This window comes from Lepidochelys olivacea, assembly GCF_965140295.1.
Source record: "Lepidochelys olivacea isolate rLepOli2 genome assembly, chromosome: 9".
Lineage (NCBI taxonomy): Eukaryota > Metazoa > Chordata > Testudines > Cheloniidae > Lepidochelys > Lepidochelys olivacea.
In genome coordinates this window covers 47,118,081-47,134,400 of record NC_140419.1, presented here as the reverse complement: position 1 = coordinate 47,134,400, position 16,320 = coordinate 47,118,081, and the positions used below count along the sequence as shown (strand labels likewise).

At 44.0% G+C, this 16,320-nt stretch overlaps 1 protein-coding gene across 3 annotated transcripts in view; it reads left to right on the top strand.

The window, feature by feature from the left end:
- Window positions 1-16,320, top strand: part of UGGT1 (UDP-glucose glycoprotein glucosyltransferase 1) — a 95,787-nt gene that overhangs the window by 13,405 nt on the left and 66,062 nt on the right. For all 3 annotated transcript variants that reach the window (XM_084638479.1, XM_084638480.1, XM_084638478.1), the window contains exons 3-7: window positions 1,693-1,775; window positions 2,176-2,306; window positions 5,755-5,867; window positions 9,422-9,596; window positions 11,163-11,259. In XM_084638479.1, the coding sequence (XP_084494605.1) occupies window positions 1,693-1,775; window positions 2,176-2,306; window positions 5,755-5,867; window positions 9,422-9,596; window positions 11,163-11,259 (599 nt within the window). The remainder of the gene's footprint in view (window positions 1-1,692; window positions 1,776-2,175; window positions 2,307-5,754; window positions 5,868-9,421; window positions 9,597-11,162; window positions 11,260-16,320) is intronic.

Genomic DNA, 16,320 nt, shown 5'->3' with positions numbered 1-16,320 from the left:
TTTTTTTTTCTCCACACCCCTGAAGAAGAGTTTCATCATTCAGGTTCCAGTGTAGACAAAGCCTTAGAAAGCATGCCCACGGAGAGAGACAGATATCTCGAAAGGTACAGATGAGCCTGAACCATGTGATGTGTCTGCATAACAACACTTATACAAAAGACCACATTTACACCACATCTACAGTAGGAAATTAAGTCAGTATAACTAGGTTGGAAAAATCCACACCCCTGAGTGACACAGTTAAACTGACCTACCCCTGGGTGTAGACAGTGCTATGTAGACGGGAGGACTTCTCCCGTTGACATAGGTACTCCATCTCTGCAAGAGGCAGGAACAGGAGAAGCCCTCCTTGAGATAGGAGATTAAGTGGGAAACAGACGGAACCAAAAATAAATATTTCAAACACTAATGAACACCTTCAGGATAAGTGATCATTATATTTTAAGTGTTTGATGAGCAGGCTTCTGCACTGAGCTATGGAGTGATGTGAATGTGGGTGAAACTATAGTGCTGAATCCTCCCTCCAGTTTGATTTACTGAAACTGGTATAGTAATTTGCTGCACAATTGTTCTCAAGAAGTTCAAATCAGGATTAGCTCAAAATAGATTGAAACTTAGACACAAATTGCTATCCTGGTTAACTTGCTCTTTATCTTATCCTGTTGCTACTTAATTTCATAGTCAAAATAAATAAACCCCTGGTGTTTGGAGCGCACAAAACTTTTCATATTAGAAAAATCTAGCTACTTTATTGATCATGACTGTTAGGAATGGTTACAGGGCTATTGAAATAGGGGAGATTTAAAAAAAAAAACCCCACGAAACATTCACATAAATATGTCCTGTTATTCACTGTATAAATGGTTTTTCCCACAAATATTGCTAGCTCAGACATAAAAGGGATAGATTGAAACCTCAAGTTATGTACACTTGTGCATTTTAGTACTTGTGATTGTGAGGGAATTATAAGTGCTTTACAAGCATCCTCTCCACCAGTGGTTCTCAACTTTTTCAGACTACTGTTCCCCTTTCAAAAATCTGATTTGTCTTGCATACCCCAAGTTTCACCTCACTTAAAAACTACTTGCTTAGAAAATCAGACATAAAAATATGAAGTGTCACAGGACAGTATTTCTGAAAAATTTCTGACTCTCACTTTCATCATAATTATAAAAAATCAATTGGAATATAAATATTTACATTTCAGTGTGATACTTGAGCCTGTTTTTCACTTGTGAGCCTTGTCTGAAGCCCAAGCCGGCGAGCTGAAGAGTAACTTAGCTTCACGGGGGCCCTGGGCATTTGCCCTGCTTGCCACCTCCTAATGCCGACTCCTAATGCAGTCCCCCTAAACCCCCGCCCCTCCCCCAGGGGCTGCAGCCCTGAGGTTGAGAAACACTGATCTAGATGAGTTGAGTACCTACCCCCTGGAAGACCTCTGCATATCCTCAGAGGTATGCATACCCCTAGTTGAGAACCACTGCTCTACACAATTCTATCAATCAGCCTTACTTGCAGCAATCCTGCTATTTCTAGCTTCCTTCCTAGTAATGATGTTTGTTTTTCTTTTATGGGCAGACATATGCCAGGGATTAAATGTGCTGTAAAAGCTAACAATTTCATAAAGCACTGTAATTTAAGGTAAACTTCATAAAACAAGTTCTACTGAAGATTTTCCCCCTCTCTGTGCAGTGAATTTTTAGCAGAAGAAGGTCAAGAGAAATTCTGGACTTTTGCCGAGGCCAGTCAAGAAATTAGATCATCAGATCATGGTGGTAAGATTCTGTAAACCCTTTTCCTTGCTTGATATTAATCAGCATAGATGATTAATTTTCCTTTTGTGTTTTTTGGAAAAAGTAATTTTGTAATTAGTAAGTAGCTGGCAACTTAACTATATTCCCATACTCCTCATGTTTAGGTTCTGATCCTGCAGTTGCATCTAAAGTTACATGAACTCAGTGCAGATCCAGCTGTAGAACTGGGTTCTAAAAAAGACAGGAGTAATACTTCATATTGTTTAGTGAGATTGGCCCTTATTTCAGGTTTTAACTACATAATGGTCCCATGCACTTTTCACAGTATAGGTTATTGTGAAAACCCATGATTTACAGTTAAATGGCCCTCTTCTGTAGTAGTCTCACATGGAGGTTAATTGCTTGTGCTCTGGCTTTGCAGGTACTAATTATTCCTCTTACCATGCAATGCTGAAAGCAGCTTGCCAGAATCTGTCACCACTGCAGCAGAACTTGTTGAAGTTTTCCCTATCTTTACGTTCCTACTCTGCTACGATTCAAGCCTTTCAGCAGGTTAGTACAAAGCAATGGAAGCCATCCAATGACTGTGTTTCATAGGATCCAGGAAGGAAGTAGCTACTTCAGCTACCTACAGACATTAAGTTTGTGGCTCAGATAATAAAAATGATGAAGTAGTTTGACACTTGTTTTCAAACTAGTAAAGGCCTCCATTCCATGTCATAGTCAAACCCTAGCTTGTTTTGGAAAAACAAAAAGTACTTTTATACTTCAAAAGTAATTAAACCACTTTAAATATTTTGATGTGAAATGAATGGAGATCTGAAGAGGCGAAAAGGGGTTTGTACCTTGTTTAGCTTCTTTCAGATGGCTTAACATTTTTAAAATTTGTTGCTTACTTTTACTTTAGAAATATTAATGTAAATCTTCACTGTTTTGCCAGAAGTCTCCCTGCAAGGCCTCAAAGATACATTTTACAATACTCATATAATTAATATTCTCATGTGTATAGAAATATTTTTATCACAGCACAAACTTAACTGTGACCCAGGGTTTTTTTCCTTTTGATTTTGGCATCTAATTCCTTTTTAAATATTTGGGCTTTGTAAGTAAAGGGGTAGATAAGTGTATAGTTGCCTCTAAGGGTATGTCTACACTATGAAATTAGGTCGATTTTATATAAGTAGATTTTTAGAAACCGATTTTATGCAGTTGATTGCGTATGTCCACGCTAAGCGCATTAAGCTGGCGGAGTGCATCCTCACTACCGTGGCTAGCATCGACTTAGAACGGTGCACTGTGGGTAGCTATCCCGCAGTCTCTGCTGCCCATTGGACTTCTGGGTTAAGCTCCCAATGCCCGATGGGGCAAAAACACTGTCGCGGGTGGTTTTGAGTACATGTCATCAGGCCTCCATCCCTCCGTGAAAGCAACAGCAGACAATTGTTTTCTGCCTTTTTTTCCTGGGTTACCTGTGCAGATGCCATGCCACGGCAAGCATGAAGCCCACTCAGCTCACAATCACCATACGTCTCCTGGGTGCTGCTGGCAGATGCGGTACTGCATTGCTACACAGCAATAGCTCCTTGCCTTCGCAGCAGACGGTGCAGTAGGACTGATGGCCGTCTTACGTCTCCTGGGTGCTCTTGGCAGACCTCGGTGAGGTCGATCAGGGGCGCCTGGACAGACATGGCTATTCTCCTCTTCGAGCACCGAATGGGAGCCAGAGACTCCAGGTCATTCTCTTCTTTAAGTTTCGTCTCATGGAGATTCAGTCCTGCCTGGAATATCATGTGAGCTGGAGGCTTCTGCCTCAGGCTGCTCTCCCAGTCGGCAGCGCCGTGCAGTCGCACCTACCCCAGCCTACCCCTTGCTTCCATGGCTCAAAGCCTGGACAGTAGTAAGGAGCAGTTCAGCTATAGGCTGAGCAAGTGCAGAATGGTGGTAGAATGTGCCTTTGGGCTTTTAAAAGCTTGCTGGCGCTGTTTGCGGACTAGGTCAGACCTCAGCGCAACCAACATTCCCATTGTTATTGCTGCTTGCTGCGTGCTCCATAATATCTGTGAGAGTAAGGGGCAGATGTTTATGGCGGGGTGGGAGGTTGAGGCAAATTGCCTGGCATCCGATTTTGATCAGCCACACACCAGGGCAATTAGAAGAGCACAGCAAGGCACCCTGCGCATCAGAGAGGCTTTGAAAACCAGTTTCATGACTGGCCAGGCTTCCATGTGACAGTTGTGTGTTTCTCCTTGATGCAAACCCACCCCATTCACTGATTAATTCTCTGTAAGCCAACCACCCTCTTCCCTTCGAAATAAAGTAACTATTTGTTTTGAAACCATGCATTCTTTCTTTCTTAATTAAAAACAAAAAAACAAAAAACGGACAAGGTAGCCCGGGTGGGGTGGGGGAAGAGGGAAGGACAAGGCCACATTGCTTATTGTAGCTACACTAAAAATCAAACTGTTTGAATGACAGCCTTCTGTTGCTTGGGCCATCCTCTGGAGTGGAGTGGTTGGTTGTCCGGAGCCTCCCCCACCGCGTTCTTGGGTGCCTGGGTGAGGAGGCTATGAAACATTGGGAGGAGGGGAGGCGGTTATACAGTGGATGCAGCGGGGGTCTGTGCTCTTGTTGGCTTTCCTGCAGCTCCAACAGATGGTTAATCACATCAGTTTGCTCCCGCATTAGCCTCAGCATCGTGTCCTGCTTCCGCTCTTTGAGCTCACTTAATTCTTTTCTGGCCTCTGCCACTGAATGCTTCCATGCATTAAGCTGTGCCCTATCAGTGTGGGAGGACTGCCTGAGCTTGGAAAACGTCATTGCGAGTGTGTTTTTTTTTTTTTCCACCTTCTAATCTGAGATAACCTCAGGGACGGAGATGATAGGAGGAGCGTAGACACATTCTACGCTCTACGATTCTTGGGGGACTGCATGGTCACCTGTGCTGCTGAGCTCGCCACACTGACCAAACGGAATGAAATTCAAAAGTTCCCAGGGCTTTTCGTGTGTACCTGGCTCGTGCATCGGAGTTCAAAGCGCTGTCCAGAGCGGTCACAATGGAGCATTCTGGGATAGCTCCTGGAGGCCAATATGGTCTATTTGCGTCTGCACTACCCCAAATTCGACTCAGCAAGGTCAATTTTTAGCGCTACTCCCCTCGTTGGGGAGGAGTACAGAAGTTGATTTTAAGAGCCCTTTAGGCCGACGGAACGGGGTTGGTTGTGTGGACGCAGTCATTTTTAGATCAGTCTAATGCGGCTAAATTCGACCTAATCCCATAGTTTAGACCAGGCCTTAGCAACCTTAATCAAAGAGTTGTTCTATTTGTATATTTAATTTGGTTTCATTTCCATGGCAACTGTGACATCATAAACTTACTAGTTATTCAGTAGTTCTGTTGTGGGATTCTAAAGATATTAGCCCATGCCCGTGGAACTGGAGTCAACAGAATCCTTAAATGGAAATTGTATTCTTTGACCTTTATTTACAGATCTAGTACATTTTATAGTTTGTTAAATAATATGCACCATTCTGTAAAGTACTTTATTTTAGTAAAGGCAGACTTGTGTTCCTTTCTGAGGAGGTTTTCCTTTTCATCTTGAATGATCTGATCATGTTTAGAGAGATTGACTTTTTGGTGCTTAATTATAAGGAATTTTGTGGTATACATAGAGTGTTCTGTGTAGTTACATAAGTAAAATAAAACAATTTTGAAGTTGGGGGGTGAAAAGCCCTATCATTGTAAATACCCTCTGCAAACCAAATCATTCGTGAAATTTAAGTGTTCAATGTTCTTGCTTTATTTTTTGTTTGTTTGTTTAGCAGGTAACTTTTAATTACATTAGTACTGGGAGTTGTACATCACCTTGCGCTCCTTGATTAGGAGCCCAATATTATTATCGCCTAAAAGTCCTATTTTCAGTTTCATTTTGTAATGTGATTTGTTATCTTTGTTCGAAGAAAATTTTACAAACTATATTGTAACACAGATATTTTAATACAGATAGCAGCAGACGAACCTCCACCAGTGGGTTGTAACTCATTTTTTGCTGTGCATGGGAAGAAGACTTGTGAATTTGACACCCTTGAAATCCTTTTACAAACAGCTTCAGAAAGGTAGTCTTTTTATATAAGATCTAGCCCAAACTGTAACTTTGTTAGACTTAAGTGGGGAAATTTCATTGAATTCCTACTTTCTGCATACTCTGTTTCCAGATTATATTTGACCTTTCTTAGGCAGAGTAGTAAACACATTTGCAATTTATTCTTTGGTGTTAAACCAGTCAGGAATAATTGTCTCTCATCCTTCTCATTCTCAAAAATTGTACCATAAAGTAATGATATTCTAAAAGGAAATGGCAGAAGTGGAAAAGGTCTGTAGAAGAGCAGCAGTAATTCTTAGAAATGTGGAAAAATGTCCATGTAAAGAGTTTAAAAAAGATCAGGGCAACTTAAAGAGATGAGGAAGAGCTGACATAATAACGATATAAAAGTTAATGAAAGGTTAAGAAGAGGTTAGTCAGATGCTCCTGTGTCTCTTTTCTTAAAATAAGAGAGCAAAGGGAAACCCATCAAAAATAAAAGGCCACACTTCTAAAACTGGTAGTTCCTGTCCCCACTCCTCCAAAATGCATTTGTCACTAAGCTATTTCTGGTGGGCCAGGATGATGTGACCGTCACAGAAAAAGGGGAGTAGCGGGAGGAGGTATGTAACGGGGGGGAGGGGATATAGAGCCAGAGAAAGTGTACTAGTAATACACTGTTTTATAAGTATTAGTTTATCCTCATTTACACTGAAAGCTTTTAGTGCTTTCTCCCCATAGTTCTCTTACCTTTGGAGCAAGTCCAAAGCTTTCTAGGGAGGTAGGCCGCAGTTGGTGCCTCGTTCTCCCTAAACATAGAATTGTTATCCCAAGGCGTTTGCCCCTTTTCTGGAGCTGTTTCCCCCATTAGGTATTCTTCCTTTCTCCTCCCCTGCATCTTCTGGAGAGCTGCTTCATTCATCTTTCTCCTTGGAATGAGCTGGGCCTGGTTTATATAGGGCAAGGCCCCTCCCACTCCCAGCAGCCTCTGAAAGGACTGCTTAATTGGAGTCAGCTGCTTGCTCACCCCCATGTGACAGTTCACTGTTTCACAACATTATTAATCTTTGGAATTTGCTGCTGCTGGATATTATTGACGGCAAACATTTTAGGATTAAAAACAGTAATTAGTCATTTAATATGAATAATCAGAAGAGCCACAGTTAAATTAGTGAGAATAAAAGTTGTAGTGTCCCTCATGAGAGAAGGAACAGAATTTGGGTGTAATAAACAGAGAGGATTCTTTATTTGGATTGCTGGACAGAAGTTGTCTTAAGAGGAACATGGTTGGACTGCACAATGTTACTACACAGGATCTGCCTGAATGTTTCTCGAAATTAATCAGTTGTGGAGTAGATTGCTGACAGTACAAAAATGTATGAGATAATGTTTTGGACAAAACCTGCCTGAGGTTAGGCAGAAACTTCCCCCAAGTAATCCCGACTGCATAACTGTCCATTATGAGGGTTTATGTCTTCCTCTGCACTATGGTGCTGACCCCTGTTGGAGGAAGGATAGTGGAGGATAGTGAACTTTTTATATACACCAATGGTCGTATCTGTGTAGTATGAGGACAAACACAGAGCCATGCTTTAAGCAGCAACTAGAGAACTCCCTTAACAAAGTTCTCACGTTTATTAAGCCCTCCACTGCAACCTGTGTCTAACTGTGGAGGACTATGAACTCTCTGACAACTCCAAAATCTGGATGTGGTTCCTGTGTTCCTAGGACATTGATGTGTTTGTATAGTACAGAGGTCTCAAACTCAAATGACCACGAGGGCTACATGAGGACTAGTACGTTGGCCCGAGGTCTGCACCACTGACCAGCCCCCCCCACCCACTGCCCCAGTCCCGCGCTGCCCCCACTCCATCCCTTCCATGAGGCCCCTCCCTGCCCTGCCTCTTCCCACCCCTTCCCTGCCTCCAGGGGGTGCAGGAGGAGTGCAGCGTGCATTAGGGGGCTCAGGGCAGGGGTTGGGGAGCCAGAGGGGTGTGGCAGGGGGCTTAGCGCAGGGGGTCGGGGTGCAGGCTGCAGCAGGGGGCTCAGGGCAGGGGGTTCGGCTGCAGGAAGGGTTCGGGGGGTGGGTCCAGCCCGGCGTGCACCAGGGGCAGGGCAGGCTCTGTGCCTGCCTTCTCTGTCCCCTTGCTGCTCCGGGAAGCGGCTGGGACCTGGGGGGTGTGGGGGGGACAATGGGGTCTGTGTGTTGCCCTGGCCGATCCTCTAGGTACCTCCCCCAAAGCTCCAATTGGCCACGGTTCCCTGTTCCCAGCCAATGGGAGCTTTGGGGGAGGTACCAGGAGGCGCGGCCAGGGCAACATACAGACGCCTGTGCCCCCCACCCCTCTCCCCGCAGGTCCTGGCCGCTTCCTGGAGCGGCGCGGGGGCAGGGCAGGCAGGGAGGGAGCCTGCCCTGCCCCCGGTGTGCGCTGGGCCAGAGCTGCTCTAGGTAAACGCTAGGGGGGCTGCGGGGAGCTGGCGGGCTGCAGAAAATAACCCCATGGGCCACGTGTTTCAGACCTCTGGTATAGTAAGACATTAATCCTTTGAACATGTAAAATACTTTAGTATTTATAGTACAGATATCTAAATTTAGAGTCAGTGGTACCGTATTGTCATTTTCCGTGAACAGTAAAATTCTGGACAGCAGAATGCTTACGAACTATTTCTGAGAGTGGTTCTGCTGTAAGTGTTCCACATTTTTAAGACTAGGACGACAACAAACTCAGAGCTTATGCTGACAAATACATGAGTCTCAGCTTTATTTTATTTTCATTCAGATGTTATTTTAAAATGACACACGATAGTAATCTTAAATTTATTTTCCATCATAACTAACAGGATTATGCGAGGAAATAATTGAGTTGAAATTGGCAGTAAATCTTGGTAACAAAACTAAAAAGTGAGGGACTTTACAAAAAGCAATTATTAACATATTAGAAACTTAAACTACAATCTGTCCTCGTGTTCCTCTTTCTCTGTTTTGCAGCTTGATCTTTTGTAAACATAAAGGTTGGCATATTTTACTTCTGGTTCATGTGTAGGTGCATAGCATCATCTTGCTCATTCGCTGCACTGCCGATGCATTCTGTTGGTAAATCCCATTTGGGAATATTTTGAACTTTATATTGGGGGCAAGATTTGAAAAGGAGAAGAAAATACACACACAAGAATACAGAACAGGAAAACTAAACCTATAGGAGGCTGGAAATGTCTCTTTAATGTCTGTTGTGTTTAGCTTATTTTATTTTTGAGATAGGACTCATGCCCCAATAAATAGTTTATTGAAAACATTGTTGCTCATTTATATAAGGATCATCGTTGGGTGCTTTCCAACCCCCACCATCCAGTTTTACAGTTTAACCTTTGGAGCCCTGTTTTTTTTCATTCTATCCAAGTTTTGCCATCGCACACGAATGACTGACACGCTTAATAATCAATTGAGAATAGTCTGAGACCTTGTCCTTTGTGAAAAGACACCTGATGGTTACACAGGGAGGGAAAAGAGATTTTGATGCGTCTTGCTTAGTTTCCTCTTTCAAGTGCATGTTAAAACCACCACATTTTATTCTTGATGTTTGTTCTTAGGCTGAAGCCTTTTTTGTTCAAAGGAGATCACAGATACCCCCTCTCAAACCCAGAAAGTCCTGTTGTCATACTCTATGCTGAGATTGGCACTGAGGAGTTTTCCAAATTCCACAACCTGCTTGTTTCGAAAGCCAGTGCAGGAGAAATCACTTACATCCTCAGACACTATGTTGCTGTAAGTACTGATACTATTTTGAACCAATTTCTTTGGAATTAGAAAGAACCTCTCTTGCTAAGACTTTAAAAAATGGGTGCCTAAGGTGAGGCTCTGACATTCACGCTCAGATACTTAAATAAGTGGCCTAACTTTTGAGAGTTGTGAATCTGGACATAGGATGCTGATTTTAGGCACTTGTTTTGAAAATCTAGGCCCATATTTCCTGTTACAGGAATATTTTATTTGCATTAAACTGAATATTCAGACTGCATTTCTGGATTCTGATATATCTATTCAATCAAATTATGAAAATTACTTTATCATTTAAATGTCTAAGAAAAAGAGTTCCTTTTATTATCCAATATTTGCATGGGTGTGGTGAAGCACAAAACATTTGTAGCATAAGCTGGGTGGGTAAAGCGTGAGAGGTATTTTCCAAACGGAGGCCATTCCTTTTATTTGGAATAGGATTGAATTTCATTGCTGAACCATTCACCAGTCCTACTGTGATCTGCTCTTGTTTCTCCTGCCATCCCATCAATCCGGAGGGGGGACGACCCCAAATTTACTTTCTATACTGGATCTCAAAAGGAATAATTGTAGAATGGATGTTTAATTGTACATTTTTAGTGGCTTACAAGAGTTTTGATCTGTTTAGTTTCTCTTCCTGATAGTGTGATAGTGTTGATAAAAGCCATAAATGTAGTACTTGGACTGACAACCAAATATGCTATATGTGAAAAGGCATCAACTGGCTCAGCTTTAGTGATATTTGTACTTTCGGTGAGACACAGCAAAAAGAATAAGGCTATATACCACCCTTTTCTTTTTAAAAAAACACGATTCCATGTGACAGAATTCCCATTCTTTGCATAAAATGCTTAATTCTGGGCCTTGGTTATAAAGCCATTGATTATAATATGGTGTTAAGACTTTTTGTGAAGTGCTCAGAGGTGTCATCTTAAAATCATGAAACATAAATATATGATCTCCTGTCCTGAAGTGTTAATAGGTTTGATCATTTCTGTGGTATTCCTTATATACCATTCAGTGAATGCTGGAGGCTGAGGTATTTTCATTCCCTTGCTTCTCAGCAAAAAAGAACCACTTTTTTCTTCCCTGCTGTTCATTTTGATTAAATAAATGTATCCATCTAAAGTTGGCTCAAATATTGGCTTATGCAGCATCATTTTTTTGTTTGGTTCTATTCGGTATTCACAAGCTTTATTTTGGACGCAGCAAGGGATTCTATCACAGGACCATTCACCAGCCCTAGTGTGATCTGCTCTTTCCTATGATTCTTTGTCATCCTCTTCTGCAAAGAGCCTTGTAGGAATATAATAAGACATTAAACGATTGTTGTACTCCTGCAAAATAGCTCATTCTGGGGCTGCTACTTATGTATTTTATACTGTACAAGTTGTGTTTGAATCCTAAAATGACAGACATTCATGTTCTGGCACTCCAATCCCTTTAAATACATGGCAATACGAGCTATTTTGCTATGGTAAACACTAGCTTAGTGTGTTATACATCCATACAAAGACGTGCTATGTGCTGCTGTTTTTTTACCTTTTCTTCTAGAATCCAAGTAAAGAAAAAGTCTACCTGTCTGGCTATGGTGTGGAACTGGCTATTAAAAGCACAGAATATAAGGCCAAGGATGATACCCAGGTGAAAGGTGAATTCCTACTTAAAATAAGAATTTTATATACAAATAATTTGAGTTATAATAAAATGGTTTCATATTTTTTTTTCACATGAATAGTTTTTCTCCCAGAGGGCAGGAGATGGTGCTCTTCTTACCTGTCTGAGCTCTGAAGAGCCACAGTCTCTTCCTTCCTACTCTCCGTGTTGTCGTTGTCGTCCTCCTCTAATTTTGGGAGCAGGTTTACTCTTCAGAGCCATTCTTTGATTAGACAGATTACTGTTGTGCACCACCAAGACATTACTTCTTACTTACCCCTGTCCCGAGCATAGTATGGTTCCTCCTTCAGCTTTCCAAGTCATCAAGGGAGATGGAGACTAAAATATTTGAAATTAGTTTTGCCCCTCCTACCATCTCTGGAGCAAGAATAGGGGCAATCCCCATTTCTGGAAATCTGACACAGATGGGCTAAACTGCATATTAGTTAAGTTCATATGTATATATGTATTTTATAGCATTGCATTTAATAATTTTATTTTTGTGTCCATTTAGCAGACATCCGATACTTCTGGATTTTTAAAAAGAAATAGCTACTATCAAAAGCAAGTCCTACTCTCCTAATCTGTTTTAAAATATTAGCATTGACTCGATCACATATATACTTTGAAATTAATTTTGTTACTGTTTCAGCCTATATGGTAGTAAACTCAGTAGAAAGATAGCAGTAGTCATACTGTATTTAAATAAATTTCCTTTCACCCAGAGTAAATATAGATAATTGTTGAGTAGAACAAAACTTACACTTCATGCAAGATGTTTTAGGGTTTGCAGTGTGACCTTTTTCTAAATACAGTAGAACCCTAAACTTAAACACCTCAGGAATGGAGGTTGTCCTTAACTCTGAAATATTCGTAACCATGAACAAAAAATTATGGTTGTTCTTTCAAACGTTTACAACTGAACATTAACATAATACAACTTTGAAACTTCACCATGCAGAAGAAAAATGCTATTTTTAACCATCTTAATTTAAATGAAACACAGAAACAGTTTCCCTACCTTGTCAAATCTTCTTTTAAGCTTTCCCTTTACTTTTTTAATAATTTACATTTAACACAGTACTTTACTATATTTGCCCTTTTTTGGGGGGGGGGGTGTCTCTGCTGCTTGTGTACTTTGTCAATATTCTCTCTGAAATTCTTAAAATAAAATGCTTTGCAGTGTAAAAAATTATCCCTCAAATTATTCTAGATTGAGCAGATTTAATTCAAATGCCTCTTTTTAGCCTAAATTATTAGTTAATTATCATTTTGAGAATAACTGGCACACTGGAGCATCTGATTAATTTCAATTTAGGAAGCTTTTATTCTTGTTGCATTAGTGTGAGAGCAATTTCATTAATGTATCATTACAACTTCAGCAAGACTTTTGTGTATTGGTTTATGGAACAGAAGCTGTTTTCACAACCCCAAGGGAGGGAACCCCCCCCCTTTTTTTTTTCAGACAGAAAACACGCTCATTCTAGATAAAACTGAATCTGTGGGAAGATGCTTTTGTGTTAGTCAATATATACATTATTTTCATTAATAATAAATAATAGAGTATTTTGTAACACTGAAAAATCCTGCTACCCTAGTGAATTCCACTGCTCCTCTATTTTTCTTTGTCTGATCCAACCCCCTTTTCTTCCTACTATTGCTGAGTCATCTCTACAGTTAACACACAGGCTGTGCTCTCCTTTGGAGCTCTTAACATCCCTTGAGCAGAGGAGCGCAATTTCCAGATTCACTTCTGACCCTCTGTTTCTTGTATTTGGCGGCTAATACAGCATCCTGTTTTTAGCTGGTTTACTTTTTTAATGAACTTTTTGCTAGATACTCATGACAGCTGTGGTCTAGTGGACTGATCACAGGGCTGGATGTCACAAGAACTGGCTTCTATTTCCAGTTTTCACAATGACTTGCCATATGACCATGGACTGTCACTCCTCAGTTCTTCTTCGAGTGCTTGCTCATATCGATTCCAATTAGGTGTGTGTGCGCCAAGTGCACAATCGTCGGAAGATTTTTACCCCAGCAACACTCGGTGGGTCGGCTGAGGCGCCCCCTGGAGTGGTGCCTTCATGGCACTGGATATATGCCCTAGCCGACCCAGCGCCCCCTCAGTTCCTTCTTATCACCCGTGACGGTGGACCCCCTGGGCATACCATCAGGCCCAAGGGGTTCCTTCGGGGGCTTCCCGTTCCGCCCCTTCGGAGCCCCGAGTACCGGAGGCCACTGTGTCTCACCCCCCACCCCCCGGGGGGTTCTGAGGGGACTGCTCCAGTGCCAACACAGGCCCATGCCCCTAGCGTGGTGGACCTTGGGCAACAAGTTCCTCCACGTGAGGACACCACACAGGATCCCTTAGTCCCAGGGGTATCTTCCTCGTCCTCGCCTGATGAGGCAGTGGCAGGGACTACAGTTTCGGGCCCTATGGACCTCCGCACCCACCAGGAGCTGCTCCGCAGGGTGGTGCGCAATATGAATCTCCAGGTAGAGAAGGTGGTGGAGGTAGAGGACCCTGTGGTCGACATTCTGTCTGCGGAGGCACCATCCAGGGTGGCCCTCCCAGTCATATGGACTGTACAGGCCAATGCCAAGACAATCTGACAATCGCCAGCCTCTAGTCCACCTACGGCCAAGGGGGTGGAAAGGAAGTACTTTGTCCCCTCAGAGGAGTACGAGTACCTCTACAAGCACCCCCAACTGTGCTCCCTTGTCGTGGCTTCGGTCAACGAGAAGGAACGGCATGGTCAGCAGGCCCTGGTGCCCAAATCAAAGGACACTAGATGCCAAGACTTTTTTGGGCGCAAGGTGTACTTGGCTGGATGCTTGCAGCTCAGGGTGGCCAACCAGCAGGCACTCCTGAGCAGATACGATAATTCATGGCGCTCTATGGAGAAATTCAAAGAGTTGGTTCCACAGGAGTCCAGAGAGGAATTTGGGGCTCTAGTGGAGGAGGGCAAGAAGGTGGCCAGAACCTCCCTGCAAGCCTCTCTGGACTCGGTGGCTAGGACCCTGGCCTCAGGCATAGCCATGCGCTGCATCTCGCGGCTACAGGTCTCTGGCTTACCACCAGAGTTGCAGCAGACCCTCCAGGACCTACCCTTTGATGGCCAGGACCTATTCTCAGACAAAACAGACTCAAGGCTGCAGAGTCTGAAGGACTCGAACTATTATGTGCTCTCTGGGAATGCATACCCCAGTAACGCAGAGAAGGCCCTTTAGACTGCAGCCTCAGAGGTCCTACCCTCCCCCTCAGCCAAGACAGGACTTCTTTAGAAGATGCGGCCGAGGTGGTAGAAGAAGACAAACTGGCCACCAAGCCAGCCAAGGCCAGGGCCCTCCCAAGCCATCGACTGGGCCTAAGCAGAACATCTGAAGGTGCGCCCGAGGATGGAGAACCAGTCTCCATTCAGGATCCTTCCCCGCCTTTCCAAGATCGTGTCTCCCATTTCCTCCATGCGTGGTCTCACATAAAATCAGACCATTGGGTTCTTCACACGGTGGAAAGGGGTTACTCCCTTCAATTTGCTTTTTTCCCCACCCTCCTACCCTGTCCCTCTTCAGGGACCCTTCTCACGATCACCTCCTTCTACAAGGAGGTCCAATCACTCCTAGCTGTGGGGGCGATAGAGGAGGTTCCAAGAGAGTCACGGGGCAGGGGTTTTTACTCCCTCTACTTCCTAATCTCCCAAGGGCGGGCTTCAGCCCATCCTGGACCTACGTGGATTCAACAAATTCATGGTAAAGTTGAAGTTCCGCATGGTCTCTCTAGGGACCATTTTTCCTTCCTTAGATCCTGGAGACTGGTATGCCGCCCTCGACCTGAAGGACGCGTACTTCCACATTGCGATCTACCCAGTGCACAGACGCTTCCTTCGCTTTGTGGTCAATCAACAGCACTTTCAATTCACCGTCCTTCCTTTTGGCCTATCTACGGCCCCCAGGGTGTTTACCAAGTGCATGGCTGTTGTGGCTGCCTCCCTTCATCGACAACAGATCCAAGTGTTCCCATACCTCGACGACTGGCTTATTTGGGGCCGCTCCAGGGATCAGGTGCAGTCTCATGTCCAGCTTACCATGAACATGTTCAGTCGACTGGGCCTCCTGCTCAATGTCGCAAAATCTACTCTGGTATCAACCCAGAGGACAGAATTCATAGGAGAGTCTTAGACTCAGGTCTAGCCCGAGCACTTCTGCCAGAAGCACGCTTCCAATCCCTGGTGAACATCGTCCACAGCCTGCAAAACTTCCCAATCTCGACCGTGAAAACATGCCTATGCCTCCTGGGACATATGGCCTCTTGCACATACGTGACCACGCACGCCAGGCTGTGGCTATGTCCACTCCAAGCCTGGCTATCAACAGTATACCGCCCAGGTCGGGACAGCTTGAGCATGGTGGTTACTGTCCTGCCAGGAACATTAGCCTCTCTAGACTGGTGGCTGGACCCCAAATCAGTGTGCGAAGGGGTGCCATTTCACGCCCTGCAGCCCTCCGTGTCCCTAGTTACGGATGCGTCATCCCTGGGATGGGGAGCCCACCTCACGGTTCTCCGTACATAGGGGCTATGGTCGGCAGGAGAGTTATCCCTGCAGATCAACGTACGGGAACTCAGAGCTGTGCGCCTGGCATGTCAGGCATTCCAAGAGCGTATTCAAGGCCATTGTGTTGCAGTCCTCACAGACAACACAACGGCCATATTTTACATCAATAAGCAAGGGGGAGCCCAGTCGTCCCCCCTCTGCCAGGAGGCCACTTGTCTGTGGGAATTCTGTATAGCCCACTTGATCCATCTGGTGGCGTCATTTCTCCCAGGAGTCCAGAACATCTTAGCCAACCACCTCAGCAGATGATTTCAGACTCACGAGTGGTTGGTTCACCCGGATGTCATCCACCCTATCTTCCTGAAGTGGGGCTTTCCCTTGATAGACCTATTTGACTCTCGCAAGAATCGCAAATGCCAAGTGTTTTGCTCTCCACAAGGACGCTCTCCGGGTTCCCTGTCAAACGCCTTCCGCGTACAGTGGAAGGATTACCTGTGCTACGC